The sequence below is a fragment of the Xenopus tropicalis genome, chromosome 2 (assembly GCF_000004195.4).
Source record: "Xenopus tropicalis strain Nigerian chromosome 2, UCB_Xtro_10.0, whole genome shotgun sequence".
In the NCBI taxonomy this organism is placed as follows: Eukaryota; Metazoa; Chordata; class Amphibia; order Anura; family Pipidae; genus Xenopus; species Xenopus tropicalis.
In genome coordinates, this window is record NC_030678.2 from 175,839,055 (window position 1) to 175,859,568 (window position 20,514).

The following is a 20,514-nucleotide window of genomic DNA, read 5'->3' on the forward strand; positions in this document are numbered from 1 at the left end:
TAGATAGAGTCGTATGCACAAACTGCCCTCACCGTGAGGAACCCCCTACCCAACATCCCCCGGCAGGGCATTCCCCAACCTCCTCTCTGCCCTCACCGTGAGGAACCCCCTACCCAACATCCCCCGGCAGGGCATTCCCCAACCCCCTCACTGCCCTCACCGTGAGGAACCCCCTACCCAACATCCCCCGGCAGGGCATTCCCCAACCTCCTCTCTGCCCTCACCGTGAGGAACCCCCTACCCAACATCCCCCGGCAGGGCATTCCCCAACCTCCTCACTGCCCTCACCGTGAGGAACCCCCTACCCAACATCCCCCGGCAGGGCATTCCCCAACCTCCTCTCTGCCTTCACCGTGAGGAACCCCCTACCCAACATCCCCCGGCAGGGCATTCCCCAACCTCCTCACTGCCCTCACCGTGAGGAACCCCCTACCCAACATCCCCCGGCAGGGCATTCCCCAACCCCCTCACCGTGAGGAACCCCCTACCCAACATCCCCCGGCAGGGCATTCCCCAACCTCCTCTCTGCCCTCACCGTGAGGAACCCCCTACCCAACATCCCCCGGCAGGGCATTCCCCAACCCCTCACTGCCCTCACCGTGAGGAACCCCCTACCCAACATCCCCTGGCAGGGCATTCCCCAACCCCCTCACCGTGAGGAACCCCCTACCCAACATCCCCCGGCAGGGCATTCCCCAACCCCCTCACTGCCCTCACCGTGAGGAACCCCCTACCCAACATCCCCCGGCAGGGCATTCCCCAACCCCCTCACCGTGAGGAACCCCCTACCCAACATCCCCCGGCAGGGCATTCCCCAACCCCCTCACTGCCCTCACCGTGAGGAACCCCTACCCAACATCCCCCGGCAGGGCATTCCCCAACCCCCTCACCGTGAGGAACCCCCTACCCAACATCCCCCGGCAGGGCATTCCCCAACCCCCTCACTACCCTCACCGTGAGGAACCCCCTACCCAACATCCCCCGGCAGGGCATTCCCCAAACTCCTCACTGCCCTCAACGTGAGAAACCCCCTACCCAACACCCCCCGGCAGGGCATTCCCCAACCTCACTGCCCTCACCGTGAGGAACCCCCTACCCAACATCCCCCGGCAGGGCATTCCCCAACCCCCTCACTGCCCTCACCGTGAGGAACCCCCTACCCAACATCCCCCGGCAGGGCATTCCCCAACCCCCTCACTGCCCTCACCGTGAGGAACCCCCTACCCAACATCCCCCGGCAGGGCATTCCCCAACCCCCTCACTGCCCTCACCGTGAGGAACCCCCTACCCAACATCCCCCGGCAGGGCATTCCCCAACCCCCTCACTGCCCTCACCGTGAGGAACCCCCTACCCAACATCCCCCGGCAGGGCATTCCCCAACCCCCTCACCGTGAGGAACCCCCTACCTAACATCCCCCGGTAGGGCATTCCCCAACCCCCTCACTGCCCTCACCGTGAGGAACCCCCTACCCAACATCCCCCGGCAGGGCATTCCCCAACCCCCTCACCGTGAGGAACCCCCTACCCAACATCCCCCGGCAGGGCATTCCCCAACCCCCTCACTACCCTCACCGTGAGGAACCCCCTACCCAACATCCCCCGGCAGGGCATTCCCCAAACTCCTCACTGCCCTCAACGTGAGAAACCCCCTACCCAACATCCCCCGGCAGGGCATTCCCCAACCCCCTCACTGCCCTCACCGTGAGGAACCCCCTACCCAACATCCCCCGGCAGGGCATTCCCCAACCCCCTCACTGCCCTCACCGTGAGGAACCCCCTACCCAACATCCCCCGGCAGGGCATTCCCCAACCCCCTCACTGCCCTCACCGTGAGGAACCCCCTACCCAACATCCCCCGGCAGGGCATTCCCCAACCCCCTCACTGCCCTCACCGTGAGGAACCCCCTACCCAACATCCCCCGGCAGGGCATTCCCCAACCCCCTCACTGCCCTCACCGTGAGGAACCCCCTACCCAACATCCCCCGGCAGGGCATTCCCCAACCCCCTCACTGCCCTCACCGTGAGGAACCCCCTACCCAACATCCCCCGGCAGGGCATTCCCCAACCCCCTCACCGTGAGGAACCCCCTACCCATCATCCCCCGGTAGGGCATTCCCCAACCCCCTCACTGCCCTCACCGTGAGGAACCCCCTACCCAACATTCCCCCGGCAGGGCATTCCCCAACCCCCTCACCGTGAGGAACCCCCTACCCAACATCCCCCGGCAGGGCATTCCCCAACCCCCTCACTACCCTCACCGTGAGGAACCCCCTACCCAACATCCCCGGCAGGGCATTCCCCAAACTCCTCACTGCCCTCAACGTGAGAAACCCCCTACCCAAACATCCCCCGGCAGGGCATTCCCCAACCCCCTCACTGACCTCACCGTGAGGAACCCCCTACCCAACATCCCCCGGCAGGGCATTCCCCAACCCCCTCACTGCCCTCACCGTGAGGAACCCCCTACCCAACATCCCCCGGCAGGGCATTCCCCAACCCCCTCACCGTGAGGAACCCCCTACCCAACATCCCCCGGCAGGGCATTCCCCAACCCCCTCACTACCCTCACCGTGAGGAACCCCCTACCCAACATCCCCCGGCAGGGCATTCCCCAAACTCCTCACTGCCCTCAACGTGAGAAACCCCCTACCCAACACCCCCCGGCAGGGCATTCCCCAACCTCACTGCCCTCACCGTGAGGAACCCCCTACCCAACATCCCCCGGCAGGGCATTCCCCAACCCCCTCACTGCCCTCACCGTGAGGAACCCCCTACCCAACATCCCCCGGCAGGGCATTCCCCAACCCCCTCACTGCCCTCACCGTGAGGAACCCCCTACCCAACATCCCCCGGCAGGGCATTCCCCAACCCCCTCACCGTGAGGAACCCCCTACCCAACATCCCCCGGCAGGGCATTCCCCAACCCCCTCACTGCCCTCACCGTGAGGAACCCCCTACCCAACATCCCCCGGCAGGGCATTCCCCAACCCCCTCACTGCCCTCACCGTGAGGAACCCCCTACCCAACATCCCCCGGCAGGGCATTCCCCAACCCCCTCACCGTGAGGAACCCCCTACCCAACATCCCCCGGCAGGGCATTCCCCAACCCCCTCACTGCCCTCACCGTGAGGAACCCCTTACCCAACATCCCCCGGCAGGGCATTCCCCAACCCTCTCACTGCCCTCACCGTGAGGAACCCCCTACCCAACATCCCCCGGCAGGGCATTCCCCAACCCCCTCACTGCCCTCACCGTGAGGAACCCCCTACCCAACATCCCCCGGCAGGGCATTCCCCAACCCCCTCACTGCCCTCACCGTGAGGAACCCCCTACCCAACATCCCCCGGCAGGGCATTCCCCAACCCCCTCACTGCCCTCACCGTGAGGAACCCCCTACCCAACATCCCCCGGCAGGGCATTCCCCAACCCCCTCACTGCCCTCACGGTGAGGAACCCCCTACCCAACATCCCCCGGCAGGGCATTCCCCAACCCCCTCACTGCCCTCACCGTGAGGAACCCCCTACCCAACATCCCCCGGCAGGGCATTCCCCAACCTCACTGCCCTCACCGTGAGGAACCCCCTACCCAACATCCCCCGGCAGGGCATTCCCCAACCCCCTCACTGCCCTCACGGTGAGGAACCCCCTACCCAACATCCCCCGGCAGGGCATTCCCCAACCCCCTCACTGCCCTCACCGTGAGGAACCCCCTACCCAACATCCCCCGGCAGGGCATTCCCCAACCTCCTCTCTGCCCTCACTGTGAGGAACCCCCTACCCAACATCCCCCGGCAGGGCATTCCCCAACACCCTATCTGCCTATAATCCCCTCTAATGTACTTGTACAGAGTAATCATGTCCCCTCGCAAGCGCCTCTTTTCCAGAGAAAACAACCCCAACCCTGACAGTCTCACCTCATAGTTTAACCCTTCCATCCCCTTAACCAGTTTAGTTGCAGTCTCTGCACTCTCTCCAGCTCATTAATATCCTTCTTAAGGACTGGAGCCCAAAACTGCCCCCCATACTCACTGTTACTGCCCCCCATACTCACTGTTACTGCCCCCCATACTCACTGTAACTGCCCCCATACTCACTGTTACTGCCCCCCATACTCACTGTAACTGCCCCCATACTCAGTGTGAGGCCTTATCAGGGACCTATAAAGGGGCAAAATGATAATGCATGAAAATAATGATACAATTATAAAGTTGCGGAGAAATATATGTAGCATTTTATCATTACTCTATAGAATAAACTTCTCAGAATATAATTCAGTTGGTCCTGAAAACATCTAAAAGCAACGTCTTGTCTCCCCAAGGTTAAGAGACGGAGCCAACAAGGAAATCCTGGGCATCATTGTCTCATATAAAGTCAAAGTCAAGCTGGTCGTGTCTCGGGGAGGGTGAGTTCTCTACAATATTAATATCTTTCTGGGCAGAATTATTGCCTTTCCCGGGGAGCTTACAATGTAATATATATATATAATAGATTCCAGTTACAATGTCTGAGCTCATTGTGGGATTAAATACATCAAAAATTGTCATATTGTTCTACTTAATCATAATGCCGGGGCCACAGACATGTTGGATTCTCCCAGTTTGGGCCAATTCAATGTAACTAGCTCAGTGAGGATGAATCTAGGTTCTCTAGTCAGGACTACATGGCATTTACTGGTTTGGGGTGGGAAGAGAAATTGTCAACTGGAAGGCCTTTATGATGTCACCAGTGATGTCATGAAAATACCCCAATGACAAGTAGTGTGCTATATTGACAATAGAGAGTATCGACATAAGACTTTCTGGGGGTATTTAAACCTGTCCAGGGCAGGTGTGTCCCAGATATTCCCAGGTGACTATTAGTAATAAGATTGTTCTACCCCCCTGGAGTTACACCAGCTTTGGTGTAGTTTCGATACTGATTAACTGGAAAGCAATTCTTTCGAGGTCTTATTTTTATTCTCCTAAGGAAACATACACCCCAATCTAGTTTAGGCGTAGGGCGATGAAGGCTAGTTCTCTTTTTGGTTAGTAAATCACCATTAATGAAAAAAAACGTGCCTGTATATTTCTTGTTATGGAATTATTGAACAAAAACGCATATCGGGATCTAGCAGTAGATCCTGAGCCGGTGAGTACATCCCAGCAGCACAGGATTGTCACAAGAAGTTTAATCGCTTTTACCTACACCTATTGATTAGATTTGATATAAAAGGATGGGTGTTGTTTAATTAAATGCAGCGCTGTCAGTGTAATTAACATTGTCCATGGTAGGGCGGTCTTTCCTTCTCATCTCTTGTATCCTTCTTCCAGTGTGCAACGTGGCACTAGAATTTCAGTACATTAATATCAGTCAATAGATCGTCATCGTAGAAAAAACAATAAAAATTGGTTTAAAACCCCAATAAAAAGCGGCAGTCTAATTGCCCCTGGGGTGGGTCTCTCATTCCCAAATCCTGTACATGTTTCAGGAACCCGTTTTCCACGTAGAGAAGTAAATGATTTAATTGCCTCCTGATGGGACAGGAAGATATTTGCTGATAATGAGGATTAATTGGATCTAGAGATGGAGAGGAGGGGCTTGGGAACCGACAAGTCCTGTTTTCCAGTAAAGTAAAAGCTCCTTTTATGTTGTTTTCCGATCAGACAGCGAATGGAATGTTTCCATGAAATCCACTTTCCTTATGATACAAAGAGCCCGGGGAGCTGGAGAGGCGGCTAATAGTCAGGGGCTGATGGTACTTAGTCATTGTCCTTTCCATGAGTGGTCCAAGCTTTGCTGAAGGTCAAGGGAAGTGAACTCCCTATTCATGGCTGGTTCTTTGTGTTTGCTGAGCTCGAAATGTCGCAAACCACCCAGACTAATGTGTACTCTCTGTGATTGTGTTTTAGTTGAAAGGAAATATAGCATGAAACATTGTGTGCCCAGAACATTCCTTCTCTGTATATTTGTATTTATACATATGGGTAGGGGGTGCCATAGTGTTTCCCTTAGACAGTACAGTATGGGGGTACAGCTTATTGTGTGCCCAGAACATTCCTTCTCTGTATATTTGTATTTATACATATGGGTAGGGGGTGCCATAGTGTTTCCCTTAGACAGTACAGTATGGGGGTACAGCTTATTGTGTGCCCAGAACATTCCTTCTCTGTATATTTGTATTTATACATATGGGTAGGGGGTGCCATAGTGTTTCCCTTAGACAGTACAGTATGGGGGTACAGCTTATTGTGTACCCAGAACATTCCTTCTCTGTATATTTGTATTTATACATATGGGTAGGGGGTGCCATAGTGTTTCCCTTAGACAGTACAGTATGGGGGTACAGCTTATTGTGTGCCCAGAACATTCCTTCTCTGTATATTTGTATTTATACATATGGGTAGGGGGTGCCATAGTGTTTCCCTTAGACAGTACAGTATGGGGGTACAGCTTATTGTGTGCCCAGAACATTCCTTCTCTGTATATTTGTATTTATACATATGGGTAGGGGGTGCCATAGTGTTTCCCTTAGACAGTACAGTATTAATTAATCAAAACATTAATTAAACCCAACAGGGCTGTTCTGCCCCCAATAGGGGTAATTATATCTTAGTTGGGATCAAGTACAGGTACTGTTTTATTATTACAGAGAAAAGGGAATCATTTAACCATGAAATAAACCCAATAGGGCTGTTCTGCCCCAATAAGGGGTAATTATATCTTAGTTGGGATCAAGTACAGGTACTGTTTTATTATTACAGAGAAAAGGGAATCATTTAACCATTAAATAAACCCAATAGGGCTGTTCTGCCCCCAATAAGGGGTAATTATATCTTAGTTGGGATCAAGTACAGGTACTGTTTTATTATTACAGAGAAAAGGGAAATCAGTTTTAAAATTCTGAATTATTTGATTAAAATGGAGACGGGCTTTCTGTAATTCGGAGGTTTATGGATAAGGGGTCCCATACCTGTACTGTATTCTAAAATTCGCATTCTGGAATAGTTCTCGGGGGCCCCCATGGGAGAGAGGGGCTCAGAGGAGGAAATGAATGATTTGCAGTAAGGGAAAAGCCTGATGGAAGGGGGAGTGAAGGACAATTTTGGGTTTCGGTACAAATGTCCCATTTCTGTGTTTGTGGGCTCCTGATACTGCCTGGGGCCCCTGCAGGGTATAAGGGCCACACCGTAAGGAACTGAATCTTGAAGCATGCTAGCCAATCGGCAGGGTGATCAGTGCACGGGCAGTTTGACTAATTCTCTCATCTACTTTGACCAATGCCAGCCTTTTGGGAGACCTTGCATCAAGGTAACGCTTAACTCTTTGCTAGCCATGCTCATGCATTACATTACATCCCTCTGCATTCGTCTTGTAACTCCGAGTCTTTCTTCACAGACCATCATGAACATTCGCCCCACATTGCCTTTCATTGCCAACCCAAACGGTTTAACATTTCTCAATAGGGTCCCTCTACCTTCAGCTGCTGGGCGGCCTCACCCCAACGTTACTCAGTTGTTACTGGGCTACAAATCCCACAATAATGTAACATATAATGAAGCTTGGGGCATGCTGGGAGCTGTAGTCCAGCAACATCAGGGCTGTATTCTTAAAGCAATATTGCACAATAAAACTTTCCCCCAAATCCCCTAGTGCTCCCCTATCTAAATAACTGACCTCAGGGGGCAAGATACGGGGGGCACTTTGTACCTCGCCCCATAACATTACTCGTCTCAACAGGACAAATTCAGTTTAACACAATTTGGGGGTCATTGCTCGAGCTTCAGCTGGCTGAAAAAAGCTTATTACTCATTGGTTGCTAGGGGTTACTGCCCAGGTACAAAACTGCCCAGTGTTTATAAATGAGCCCCATGAAGAGCCAACACATTGACACAGGGCTTTACAGAGAATTCTCATTGTTCCCATCAGGCTCCGCCCCATCTGAAACTCCACCCCCAATCTCCAGCCGCGAAAAGTGCAACTTTTCGGGGGGGGGGGTCAAAAACCCTGACCCCGAAAAAGTTGCAGGTTAGTTAATGTCCCCCATGATAACGGCTGCCCCCCCGAGTCAGCAACAAAACTATTTACTACATTTACTTGGCCTTTACACAACATCAGTCATAGAAAGAATGATTCTGGTTCCGGGTCCTGGGGCAGGGGTTTGTTTTTGGGGTCTCACAACAACAATTCATTTCCAAGTGAAAATATTCTGCAATTCCAGTCCATGCGGTGGTGCCGCCATATTGATTATTTTCCTGCATCTTGTGGGTCTGCGCTGCATGCTCTGCATCCTCTCTCTGCTTGTAATTATTATACTGTGGATATATTACTGTGTTCCAGGTTTGTATGGGGATCAAATCCACGTTAATGATTTAGCCTTTTGTTCAGCGGCTATCTGGTTGCTAGGGTCTGGGTTAACCTAGCAACGGGGGAGTGGTTTGAAAGAGAGACAGGAATATGAATAGGGGAGGGTCTAAATAGAAAGATAAGTAATAATGAGTAAAATTGGCTTTGGTGCCCAAACTGGCAGTTTAGTAATTAGTCCGATAGTGGGGGCAATTCTTTGATTGGTATTTTATCAGTGCCAAAATGAGTTTACAGATCAGAAGGGTGTTAAAGCTCAGGGCTACTGCTGAGGTCTAACACCCAACTGACTCAAACCCATTCTGACCAACTTTCATCAAGGTGCTACTGTTCATTTTCCTGACTGTCAGGCAAGATTTTCCTGGCAGTTAGGAAGTTTGGGATAAGTATTTCCAAGGACCTTTTACATGGGAAGTTCTGGGAAAGATGCGCCAAAGAGCCGGTAGAAGACGATTAAGTAGCTTCAAGGGTTACGGTTTTGCCAGAGATTGGTCAGTGAAAAAGGAACTAGATATCTTGAGGGACTTGAGAGCGAGGGCTATACATTTTATAATTATAGGGAGAATCACCATAAAATGGACATTTGGGTACAACGTAGGCAGAAGGAATCTGAGACATCATGAAACTGGTCAGTTGATTGCACCTTTGTGGAAGGGGGTCTTCTCTCTGCAGTAGGGGTCAGTTGGAAGAGTTGTCTTCTCTCTGCAGTAGGGGTCAGTTGGAAGGGAGGTCTTCTCTCTGCAGTAGGGGTCAGTTGGAAGGGAGGTCTTCTCTCTGCAGTAGGGGTCAGTTAGAAGGGTTGTCTTCTCTCTGCAGTAGGGGTCAGTTGGAAGGGTTGTCTTCTCTCTGCAGTAGGGGTCAGTTGGAAGGGTTGTCTTCTCTCTGCAGTAGGGGTCAGTTGGAAGGGAGGTCTTCTCTCTGCAGTAGGGGTCAGTTGGAAGGGAGGTCTTCTCTCTGCAGTAGGGGTCAGTTGGAAGGGAGGTCTTCTCTCTGCAGTAGGGGTCAGTTGGAAGGGAGGTCTTCTCTCTGCAGTAGGGGTCAGTTGGAAGGGTTGTCTTCTCTCTGCAGTAGGGGTCAGTTGGAAGGGTTGTCTTCTCTCTGCAGTAGGGGCCAGTTGGAAGGGTTGTCTTCTCTCTGCAGTAGGGGTCAGTTGGAAGGGAGGTCTTCTCTCTGCAGTAGGGGTCAGTTGGAAGGGTTGTCTTCTCTCTGCAGTAGGGGTCAGTTGGAAGGGTTGTCTTCTCTCTGCAGTAGGGGTCAGTTGGAAGGGTTGTCTTCTCTCTGCAGTAGGGGTCAGTTGGAAGGGAGGTCTTCTCTCTGCAGTAGGGGTCAGTTGGAAGGGTTGTCTTCTCTCTGCAGTAGGGGTCAGTTGGAAGGGAGGTCTTCTCTCTGCAGTAGGGGTCAGTTGGAAGGGTTGTCTTCTCTCTGCAGTAGGGGTCAGTTGGAAGGGTTGTCTTCTCTCTGCAGTAGGGGTCAGTTGGAAGGGAGGTCTTCTCTCTGCAGCAGGGGTCAGTTGAAAGGGGGGGTCTTCTCTCTGCAGCAGGGGTCAGTTGGAAGGGTTGTCTTCTCTCTGCAGTAGGGGTCAGTTGGAAGGGAGGTCTTCTCTCTGCAGCAGGGGTCAGTTGAAAGGGGGGGTCTTCTATCTGCAGCAGAGGTCAGTTGGAAGGGTGGTCTTCTCTCTGCAGCAGGGGTCAGTTGGAAGGGAGGTCTTCTCTCTGCAGCAGGGGTCAGTTGGAAGGGAGGTCTTCTCTCTGCAGTAGGGGTCAGTTGGAAGGGAGGTCTTCTCTCTGCAGCAGGGGTCAGTTGGAAGGGTGGTCTTCTCTCTGCAGCAGGGGTCAGTTGAAAGGGGGGGTCTTCTCTCTGCAGCAGGGGTCAGTTGGAAGGGGGGGTCTTCTCTCTGCAGTAAGGGTCAGTTGGAAGGGGGGGTCTTTTCTCTGCAGCAGGGGTCAATTAGAAGGGGGTACTCATGGTTCTTAAGAAGGACATCACCAGTAGGTACCATGTATCTTCATCAGTCTCGGCTGCATCGCAGTCACGGGTGGCTTATACTTGTCCATGGGTGGCTGAGATTTTTTCTAAGCAACAGTAGAACAAATATAAACATCTCTATTACAGACTTTTATCTAAGACAAAATCACCAAACTGTGTGGGAACTCTTTACTTCGCCTTTCACCCCTCCCTTTCATATCTATTTACATGTGATTGGTTGCATTTCATTGACCTCGTCAACACATTACCCCTAGGGGTAGATTTAGAAATCATTAAGTTTGAATTTGCATAAATCTGCCCCTTGGGGTTCACTTCAGATAAGGTATCCCCCCCCAGGGTACTTGCGCCATTTTGTATGAGGTTCTCGCTGTTTATATTGAATGTGTAGAGAGGCTAAGGCATGTTGCACCCCCCTATAGAGTAAAGGTTGGGGGTCCTGCACTATTGAGGGTGACACCAGAGCATGTGGGGCTATGGGGCCATAACTGCACCTTCTCTCAGTTGGGGGCCTGCGTGGCTCTTACCACCTCGGTGGCCGTATCTAACCCAGGTTTCTATGGTATATTTCAGTGATGTGGCCGTCGAGCTGCCCTTTACTCTGATGCACCCAAAGCCCACGGAGGAACCTCTGCACCGAGAAGGTAAGGGAAATAGCCCCATAGGAACCCCAGTAGCCTGAAGGCACCAACAAGCCCACTCAGACCTTCCAGGGGCCACATACAAGTCGGACACCCTTCTTTATTTTCCATAATCCTCCATAGTCTCCACATTCTCCATCATGGAGACTGGGACGTATCCTTTCCCCAGTGAGCCACATGGTCCATGAAGAAAGGTTGGACACCAAGGACTGGTCTTTTAAACTTTGTCCTTTTTGACCCCACCCCCCCAAATCTCTTCTGTGCTGCCTGCACTCTCAGCCATGACAGATATGTTACCCTATTATTATAGTAACATATATAGTGAAGATTCCATGTTTTATCCAAGGGAAATCTCCCATGTGTCTGACTGGGTCCAAGTTTGACTCCACTTGCTCTATCCAAAAAGCATCAAACATCTGTATAAAGAGAAATGAACCCCCACATGTCTGTACTGTTTAGAGCAGGGCCCCCCAACCTTTCTTACTCGGGAGCCACAGTCAAATGGAAAAAGACTTGGGGAGCAACACAAGCACCATAAAAGTTGATGGAGGAGCCAAATAAGGGCTGTGATTGGCTATTAGGGGCCTCTATGCACCCTATCAGCTTACAGGGGCTTTATTTGGTAGGAAATCTTGTTTTTATTCAACCAAAACTTGCCCCCAAGTCAGGAATTCAAAAATAACTCCCTGGTTTGGGGGCACTGAGAGCAACACCCAAGGGGTTGGGGAGCAACATGTTACCCTGAGCCACTGGTTGGGGATCACTGCTTTAGGGGTCCATTTACTAAGACCCCAAGCCAAAGCTCACCCCTTTTGTATACAATGATACCCAACACAGACAGCCCTGCATTCATGGGGGGGGGGGGGGTGGCCCAGAGGTGAATGATAGATAAAAAAATAGATAGATAGATGAGCAAGGCTGGTCAGGGCCCCACTGACCCAGACCCAATCCCCACCTGCAAGTATAGTCGCTGATCTGTTACTGTTGCTCCAGGTGGGTGGGCAGGTGGGGGGGGACCCCTGAGGGGGTGTGGGAGACCCTGGGGTAGCAGCCCAAGACCGACGCTCTAGATCAGTGGTTCTCAACCTTCCTAATACAGTTCCCCCCTCCAAAGGGGCCCCGACCCACAGGTTGAGAACTGCTGCTCTAGATGATAGATAGATAGATAATAGAGAGATAGATAGATAGATAGATAGATAATAGAGAGATAGATAGATAGATAGATAATAGAGAGATAGATAGATAGATAATAGAGAGATAGATAGATAGATAGATAGATAGATGATGATAGATAGATAGATAGATAGATAGATAGATAGATAGATAGATAGATAGATAATAGAGAGATAGATAGATAGATAGATAGATAGATAATAGAGAGATAAATAGATAGATGATGATAGATAGATAGATAGATAGATAGATAGATAGATAGATAGACAGATAGACAGATAGATAGATAGATATCAGACAGACAGATAGACAGACAGACAGACAGACAGACAGATAGATAGATAGATATCAGACAGACAGACAGACAGATAGACAGATAGATAGATAGATAGATAGATATCAGACAGACAGATAGATAGATAGATAGATATCAGACAGACAGACAGACAGATAGATAGATAGATAGATATCAGACAGACAGATAGATAGATAGATAGATAGATAGATATCAGACAGACAGACAGACAGACAGATAGATAGATAGATAGATAGATATCAGACAGACAGACAGATAGATAGATAGATAGATAGATAGATAGATATCAGACAGACAGACAGATAGATAGATAGATAGATAGATAGATAGATAGATAGATAGATATCAGACAGACAGACAGATAGATAGATAGATAGCTGATAGATATCCCATTAGCATAAGTTAAAGGTGGCTCCAGTTTTGAGCCAAAACAACCATCTTGGATGAAGTACGGTGAGTGGAGGGGCTGCTGGGAGTTGTAGTGCTGTCACAGTTGGTGGCCAAACAGATGCCAAGGATTCTGGGATGTTTATCAGGGACATTACATATCGGCTCCTAAACGTTCTTGACTTTTCTTTCAGTTCCAGAGAATGAAGCCCCCATAGATACCAATCTCATAGAGTTTGATACAAAGTAAGCTGTGTCTGTCATTTGCCCCCTGTGCGTCGCACTAATGCTTCCCCAGCAGGGGTACCTGTAACGCATGCACTAATGCTTCCCCGCATGGGTACCTGTAATGCATGCACTAACCTCTCTGTCTTCTCTGCATGGCTTCCACTCTGTCTTATAAAGGGAAAGCAAAGTAAGAGTCTCGTGCGTAACTGCCACCTACGCTGGGTATGTAAGGGGGCAATTGTGGCATTCACCCCCTGTTGTTCTCATCTATACAGCTATAGGACCCATTATCCAGAATCCAGAAGGGTTCATTCTGTAATTTGGATCTCCTACCTTAAGTCTGCTAAAAAAAAATGATTTAAACCGGAATTGGGTGCTGAAAAACTAGGCTTATACTCGAGTATATACAGTAAACCCAATTGTTCACAAAAAGTGGGGGGATTGTGTGCATCCATTTGTAATTGAATATGAATGCCATAATTGCCTTCAGAATTTAGAGTTTGATTCTTTAAATGGGGGGGGGGGGGTCACCTTTGAGTTAATGTTTAATATGTTATAGAATGGCCAGTTTTAAGCTACTTTTCAGTTGGTCTTCATTTTGTATTTTTTTTAATTATTTGCCTCCCTCTTCTGACTTCTGACTACTGACCCCTGCAGCCAAAACCTATTGCTCTGTGAGGCTCCAGTTTTATTGTTATTGTTACTTTTTATTCCTTATCTTTCTATTCAAGCCCCTCTCCTATTCATATACCAGTCTCTCAGCCTGGTTGCTAAGGTAAGCAAGTCCCTAGCAACCAGATAGCTGCTAAAATTCCAAACTGCTGAATAAAAAGCAAAATAATTCAAAAACCACAAATAATAAAAAATGAAGACCAATTGCAAATTGTTTCGAAATAGCACAAAGTACTAAAATGTAATAAAAATGTTATAAGGTGAACAACCCCTTAATTGGCAGAGAGATTAAGACTGTGTTCATAAGGCTAAATGCAATTTGTATATAAACAACATTAGTTCCATCGAGTTCTACCGACTGATTTAGGGGTTTTTTGCACTTAATAAATACCAGACATTCGAGTTTTTGAACCATAACTCAAATTCGAGATTTTTTATGCTCAAAAAACTCGAATTAAGAAAAAAAATGAACTCGACCATTGATTAATCACCCCCCAGGTATGGGACCTGTTATCCAGAATTATATCTTAGTTGGGATCAAGTACAGGTACTGTTTTATTATTACAGAGAAAAGGGAATCATTTAACCATTAAATAAACCCAATAGGGCTGTTCTGCCCCAATAAGGGGTAATTATATCTTAGTTGGGATCAAGTACAGGTACTGTTTTATTATTACAGAGAAAAGGGAATCATTTAACCATGAAATAAACCCAATAGGGCTGTTCTGCCCCCAATAAGGGGTAATTATATCTTAGTTGGGATCAAGTACAGGTACTGTTTTATTATTACAGAGAAAAGGGAATCATTTAACCATGAAATAAACCCAATAGGGCTGTTCTGCCCCAATAAGGGGTAATTATATCTTAGTTGGGATCAAGTACAGGTACTGTTTTATTATTACAGAGAAAAGGGAATCATTTAACCATTAAATAAACCCAATAGGGCTGTTCTGCCCCCAATAAGGGGTAATTATATCTTAGTTGGGATCAAGTACAGGTACTGTTTTATTATTACAGAGAAAAGGGAATCATTTAACCATGAAATAAACCCAATAGGGCTGTTCTGCCCCAATAAGGGGTAATTATATCTTAGTTGGGATCAAGTACAGGTACTGTTTTATTATTACAGAGAAAAGGGAATCATTTAACCATGAAATAAACCCAATAGGGCTGTTCTGCCCCAATAAGGGGTAATTATATCTTAGTTGGGATCAAGTACAGGTACTGTTTTATTATTACAGAGAAAAGGGAATCATTTAACCATAAAATAAACCCAATAGGGCTGTTCTGCCCCCAATAAGGGGTAATTATATCTTAGTTGGGATCAAGTACAGGTACTGTTTTATTATCCAGAACTTTCTGGATAACGGGTTTCCGGATAAGGGATCCCATACCTGTACAATAAATATAACAATAAATGAATTCAAAGAAAGCCACATCAGTGTAGACCTCACCTACACCACAATGAAACTAGAGTAGAAGCAACAACAAGTAGATGTTTTATGACCTAAAACTGTTTCTATTTGATCCTTTCCCCCTCACCCAGCGATGACGACATTGTCTTTGAAGACTTTGCCCGGCAGAGACTGAAGGGAATGAAAGAAGACAAAGAGGAAGAGGAGGAAGGGACGAATTCCCCTCTGATGAACGACAGATAAACTGGGCTCCATTTCTACCTTTCACTGTGTTTAAACTCGTGGATTAGGCGCCTCCGTTCCGAGCCTACCGATAATCCCGATTCTGGCAGCCATTATTATCTTTGTGCTGTTCCATAATTGTCACTCTGCATCTTGCTACCTTGTCTTGAGTTCCGGCTCCACCGTCCCAAAACGAAACGTGAGAATGGAAGAGTGCAATCATGGTCCGTGCATCAAGTTCCGTAAAGGAGCCCTCGTAGCACTTTTGTATTAATCGAGTCTTTTACGCATTTTGTATAACTCCGGTCAGTATCACGCGCCAGTATTTGTAACGGAACGACTAGCGGTCAGGGTCTATTCTGTAGCTTCAATGGTTTCTGAATTTCAAAAAAAAGTTGCATTTTCTAAACAAAAATATTTCTTGACAGACCTTTGGTACAAGGGTTGGAGGCTCGGGTTGGAGGCTCTTCACATTGGCCATGATAATAGTCTCATAGACTGGAGGGAAGATGTCTATCTAGAGCACTAGAGATGAATACACTCTATTGTGTGGTATCCATCCCTCTGTAATGTGCCCGTTGGGGAGATTAATACATTCTATTGTGCCTGTTGGGTGGTTATGTCTCTATATGAAGTTTGGTAGTAGCCTCGGTATTAATCTCATCTCCCTGGTTGTTATTGTAACTTCTAAACCATCTTCAATATGGTGCCACCCAATGGTTCTTCTCTTAAACAACCAAAAGTCACATTTAGTTTCAAAGTATTGTATTAATGATTAGAAGAAATTGTATTGATTTGTTGACTTACTGGACAATAACGTCCCCCGAGAGAAGCAAATATGGATACCATTTGTCATGAAATGGCTTTTGTTCTTAGTTTCTCATCTCGTAGCACATGTATTGTTTCATCCAATGGTGCAAATTTTAGGTAGATTTAGGGCAATTATGGTAAAACCTCATGCTAATATCTCAAAGTAGGAGACCTCTGTAGGGAGGTCAATGAGCAAATCATCCAACTGAAAAAGAATGTGTCCATCAAGTTCAGGACTTGTAGAAATCCTACTCATCAGAAGCAGCCTCCAGGTCTCCTCCCAATCAGATCAGTCCCTGGATCACCATTGTGAGAAGAGTAATCCTATTGGTAGCCTTTTATTTACTCTCTTACTAAAGAGACATCCAACCCTGTCTCGAACCTTGTACCTTCCAGTCCGACCCCTTCAGGAACCGAATTCTATTACTTTACTAAATCTTTTTGCACCTTCTGATCTCAACGGACGCCCCTTGTTTCCCTTGGAAGGGGAAGCGATAGTATTGGACCTCTCATATATATTTATACAAAGTGATTGTATCGCTGCGGTCCCTCCTCTTTGTCGGTGTAAACGAGCCCGGATTATACGTTTTTAGAATGTTGCATCACTGGAATAGTTTGTGTTTTTCTGTAATACTTGTTAGCCCCCCTCTGGTCTTAATGAAATTCAGGGGGTTATCAGCTTGGAAAAGAAATACTAGTTTGATGCTATGAATACTATAGAATGAAGTTCTCTTTCATTATAATATAACTTGGTGAAGTCACTGGAGCATAGAGACACACTGGGGGGGATAGGAACCCTTGGAGGACTGAACACACCCTTCAGTCCTCCAGGCTGACAGTGCCTATATAGAACACTGCATATAAAAACTCCTAATAGAGAAGGAGGGGCTCACTGGCCTCTTCTCCAGACTCTCTGAGGGGCTCACTGGCCTCTTCTCCAGACTCTCTGAGGGGTTCACTGGCCTCTTCTCCAGACTCTTTGAGGGGCTCACTGGCCTCTTCTCCAGACTCTCTGAGGGGTTCACTGGCCTCTTCTCCAGACTCTCTGAGGGGCTCACTGGCCTCTTCTCCAGACTCTCTGAGGGGCTCACTGGCCTCTTCTCCAGACTCTCTGAGGGGCTCACTGGCCTCTTCTCCAGACTCTCTGAGGGGCTCACTGGCCTCTTCTCCAGACTCTCTGATCCAATCTTGGGTTCAAATCAATCAAATCAATTTTTTCTTCAAACCACTAGTTTTTGCCAGAGGCAAACTATGAATACTATAGAGTGAAGTTCTCTTTCATTTCCCCCACATTAGGGGCAAGATTATAAGAACTTGGTGAAGTCACTGGAGCATAGAGACACACTGGGGGGGATAGGAACCTTTGGAGGACTGAACACACTCTTCAGTCCTCCAGGCTGACAGTGCTTATATAGAACACTGCATGTAAAAACTCCTAATAGAGAAGGAGGGGCTCACTGGCCTCTTCTCCAGACTCTCTGATCCAATCTCGGGTTCAAATCCAATCCATTTTTTCTTCAAACCACTAGTTTTTGCCAGAAGCTTCTCAAGGCAATGACCGTTTTTACGTATGTTTTGAGTATATATATATATAATTTTTTTGTGTATATCTCCAGGTAGGAAATTAAACTGCTGTCAGGGTGATAAAACGAATTCAAATATTTTAAATTCCCCCAAATTAGAAGTGCAGTTGCCTTAGACACTTAGGGGCACATTTACTAAGCAATTTTGAGATAAAGTCGGATTTTTTTCTTACTTCTAGATAATTTCGAGATTTGTGAATGGGTGAATTTTTTCGTTATTGTTCCCCGAAAAATGTTTTTTGAAAACAACTCCCATAATTCCTGATTTATTAATGTTTAGTTTTTGTCAAAAAGAAAAGTCACCAGGTTTGATCTGTCGAGCACCATTGAGTCCTATGGAGACTTGAATAGTAGAGGAATAGAATCAGTGACAGCCTTTCAAGGGGAAGTTAATCACCTCTTTGTTTCCAGTTTCACCCAGTTTCAAGGGGAAGTTAATCCCCTTTGTTTTCAGTTTCACCCAGTTTCAAGGGGAAGTTAATCCCCTCTTTGTTTCCACTTTCACCCAGTTCCAAGGGGAAGTTAATCCTCTCTTTGTTTCCAGTTTCACCCAGTTTCAAGGGGAAGTTAATCCCCTCTTTGTTTCCAGTTTCACCCAGTTTCAAGGGGAAGTTAATCCCCTTTGTTTTCAGTTTCACCCAGTTTCAAGAGGAAGTTAATCCCCTTTGCTTTCAGTTTCACCCAGTTTCAAGGGGAAGTTAATCCCCTTTGTTTTCAGTTTCACCCAGTTTCAAGGGGAAGTTAATCCCCTCTTTGTTTTCAGTTTCACCCAGTTTCAAGGGGAAGTTAATCCCCTTTGTTTTCAGTTTCACCCAGTTTCAAGGGGAAGTTAATCCTCTTTGCTTTCAGTTTCACCCAGTTCCAAGGGGAAGTTAATCCCCTCTTTGTTTCCAGTTTCACCCAGTTTCAAGGGGAAGTTAATCCCCTTTGTTTTCAGTTTCACCCAGTTTCAAGGGAAAGTTAATCCCCTCTTTGTTTCCAGTTTCACCCAGTTTCAAGGGGAAGTTAATCCCCTTTGTTTTCAGTTTCACCCAGTTTCAAGGGAAAGTTAATCCCCTCTTTGTTTCCAGTTTCACCCAGTTTCAAGGGGAAGTTAATCCCCTCTTTGTTTCCAGTTTCACCCAGTTTCAAGGGGAAGTTAATCCCCTTTGTTTTCAGTTTCACCCAGTTTCAAGGGGAAGTTAATCCCATTTGTTTTCAGTTTCACCCAGTTTCAAGGGGAAGTTAATCCCATCACTGTTTTCTATTTCACCCAGTTTCAAGTGAAACTTAAACACATTATTGTTTTCCAAAAATGAGCGCCAGTGCTCCTAAAATGGCTGCTGCAGCACTTCCTAAAAATAAAGAGGATTCATGGAAATTTTTTTTTGAGTTTTAACAATGCCTTTTAACTCAAAAAATTTGTAAACTCGACAGATTCACGCATAATCGTGACATTTTATAAATACAGCAACGATCGAGTTTAATTCGAATTTATACGATGTCGAGTTTATACGACTTCCAAGGCCAGAAAAAAACGAGTTTTAGTAAATGTGCCCCTCAGATACTTTTATAGGGAAACACAAACCAATAAAAAGATCTTTAGGCAAAAACAATGTCCGTCTATATTTGGCTCTGCAGGTCAAAAAGAATTCATTTTATTCCATTATTAAAGAAATTTTGATCCAAACAAATCCGTTCGGTTTCCATTGATATTTCTGTTGTTACTTTCAGAGCAGAAGAAACTTCATCAGAAAAATTCAATTGTTGAAATTCTCTTTTTTGTTTTTGTTTTTTTTATTTGTGCAACTGGAGAAATGATTTCTCCTGGTAAAATTGAAACTGGAGTGGGAATTCCTATTTCTCTCTCCTGTTTCATTGGCCAATTCATTACCGGGGAAACTCCTGACCGTAACATATAAACTGGAGTTTAAACTTCCATTTCTATAAATTTCAGTTTCTGGTTTTTTTTCTTTTTTTCTCTTTCTTTTTTCTTTTCTAATGAAGGAATTAGATCTGATCATTAGTTAAATATTTGTGAAACAACAGAAAAATTAGTGAAATTCAGGAAACGCACACGTCTTTTTTTTTGACGCAGCTGCGCCCATTTTGACGAGACTGTGTCTATTTTTTATACGACCGCGCCCATTTTGACAAGTCCACACCTATCTTTGACGCAGCCATGCCTATTTTGACGAGACCGCACCTATATTTTTATGCGACCGCGCCCATTTTGACGAGACCGCACCTATTTTTGAGGCAGCCATGCCCATTTTGACGAGACCACACCTATTTTTGACGCAGCCATGCCCATTTTGACAAGTCCACACCTATCTTTGACGCAGCCATGCCTATTTTGACGAGACCGCACCTATATTTTTATGCGACCGCGCCCATTTTGACGAGACCGCACCTATTTTTGACACAGCCATGCCCATTTTGACGAGACCGCACCTATTTTTGAGGCAGCCATGCCCATTTTGACGAGACCACACCTATTTTTGACGCAGCCATGCCCATTTTGACAAGACCACACCTATTTTTGACGCAGCCATGCCCATTTTGACAAGACCACACCTATTTTTGACGCAGCCATGCCCATTTTGACAATACCACACCTATTTTTGACACAGCTGTGCCCATTTTGACGAGACCACACCTATTTTTAATGCAGTCATGCCCATTTTGACAAGACCACACCTATTTTTGACACAGCTGTGCCCATTTTGACAATACCACACCTATTTTTGACGCAGCCATGCC

The 20,514-nt window shown here is 47.1% G+C and overlaps 1 protein-coding gene across 3 annotated transcripts in view; it reads left to right on the forward strand.

Annotated features, from left to right (window-relative positions):
- Nucleotides 1-16,872, forward strand: part of arrb1 (arrestin beta 1) — a 100,138-nt gene extending 83,266 nt beyond the window's left edge. For 2 of the 3 annotated variants that reach the window (XM_031897390.1, XM_004912226.4), the window contains exons 12-16: nt 4,321-4,404; nt 7,266-7,289; nt 10,899-10,969; nt 13,037-13,088; nt 15,289-16,872. In XM_031897390.1, coding sequence (XP_031753250.1) covers nt 4,321-4,404; nt 7,266-7,289; nt 10,899-10,969; nt 13,037-13,088; nt 15,289-15,400 — 343 coding nt within the window. In that variant the 3' untranslated portion in view covers nt 15,401-16,872. The remainder of the gene's footprint in view (nt 1-4,320; nt 4,405-7,265; nt 7,290-10,898; nt 10,970-13,036; nt 13,089-15,288) is intronic. The other variant, XM_002940747.5, reaches the window with a different exon arrangement.
- Nucleotides 16,873-20,514: the final 3,642 nt, after the last annotated feature.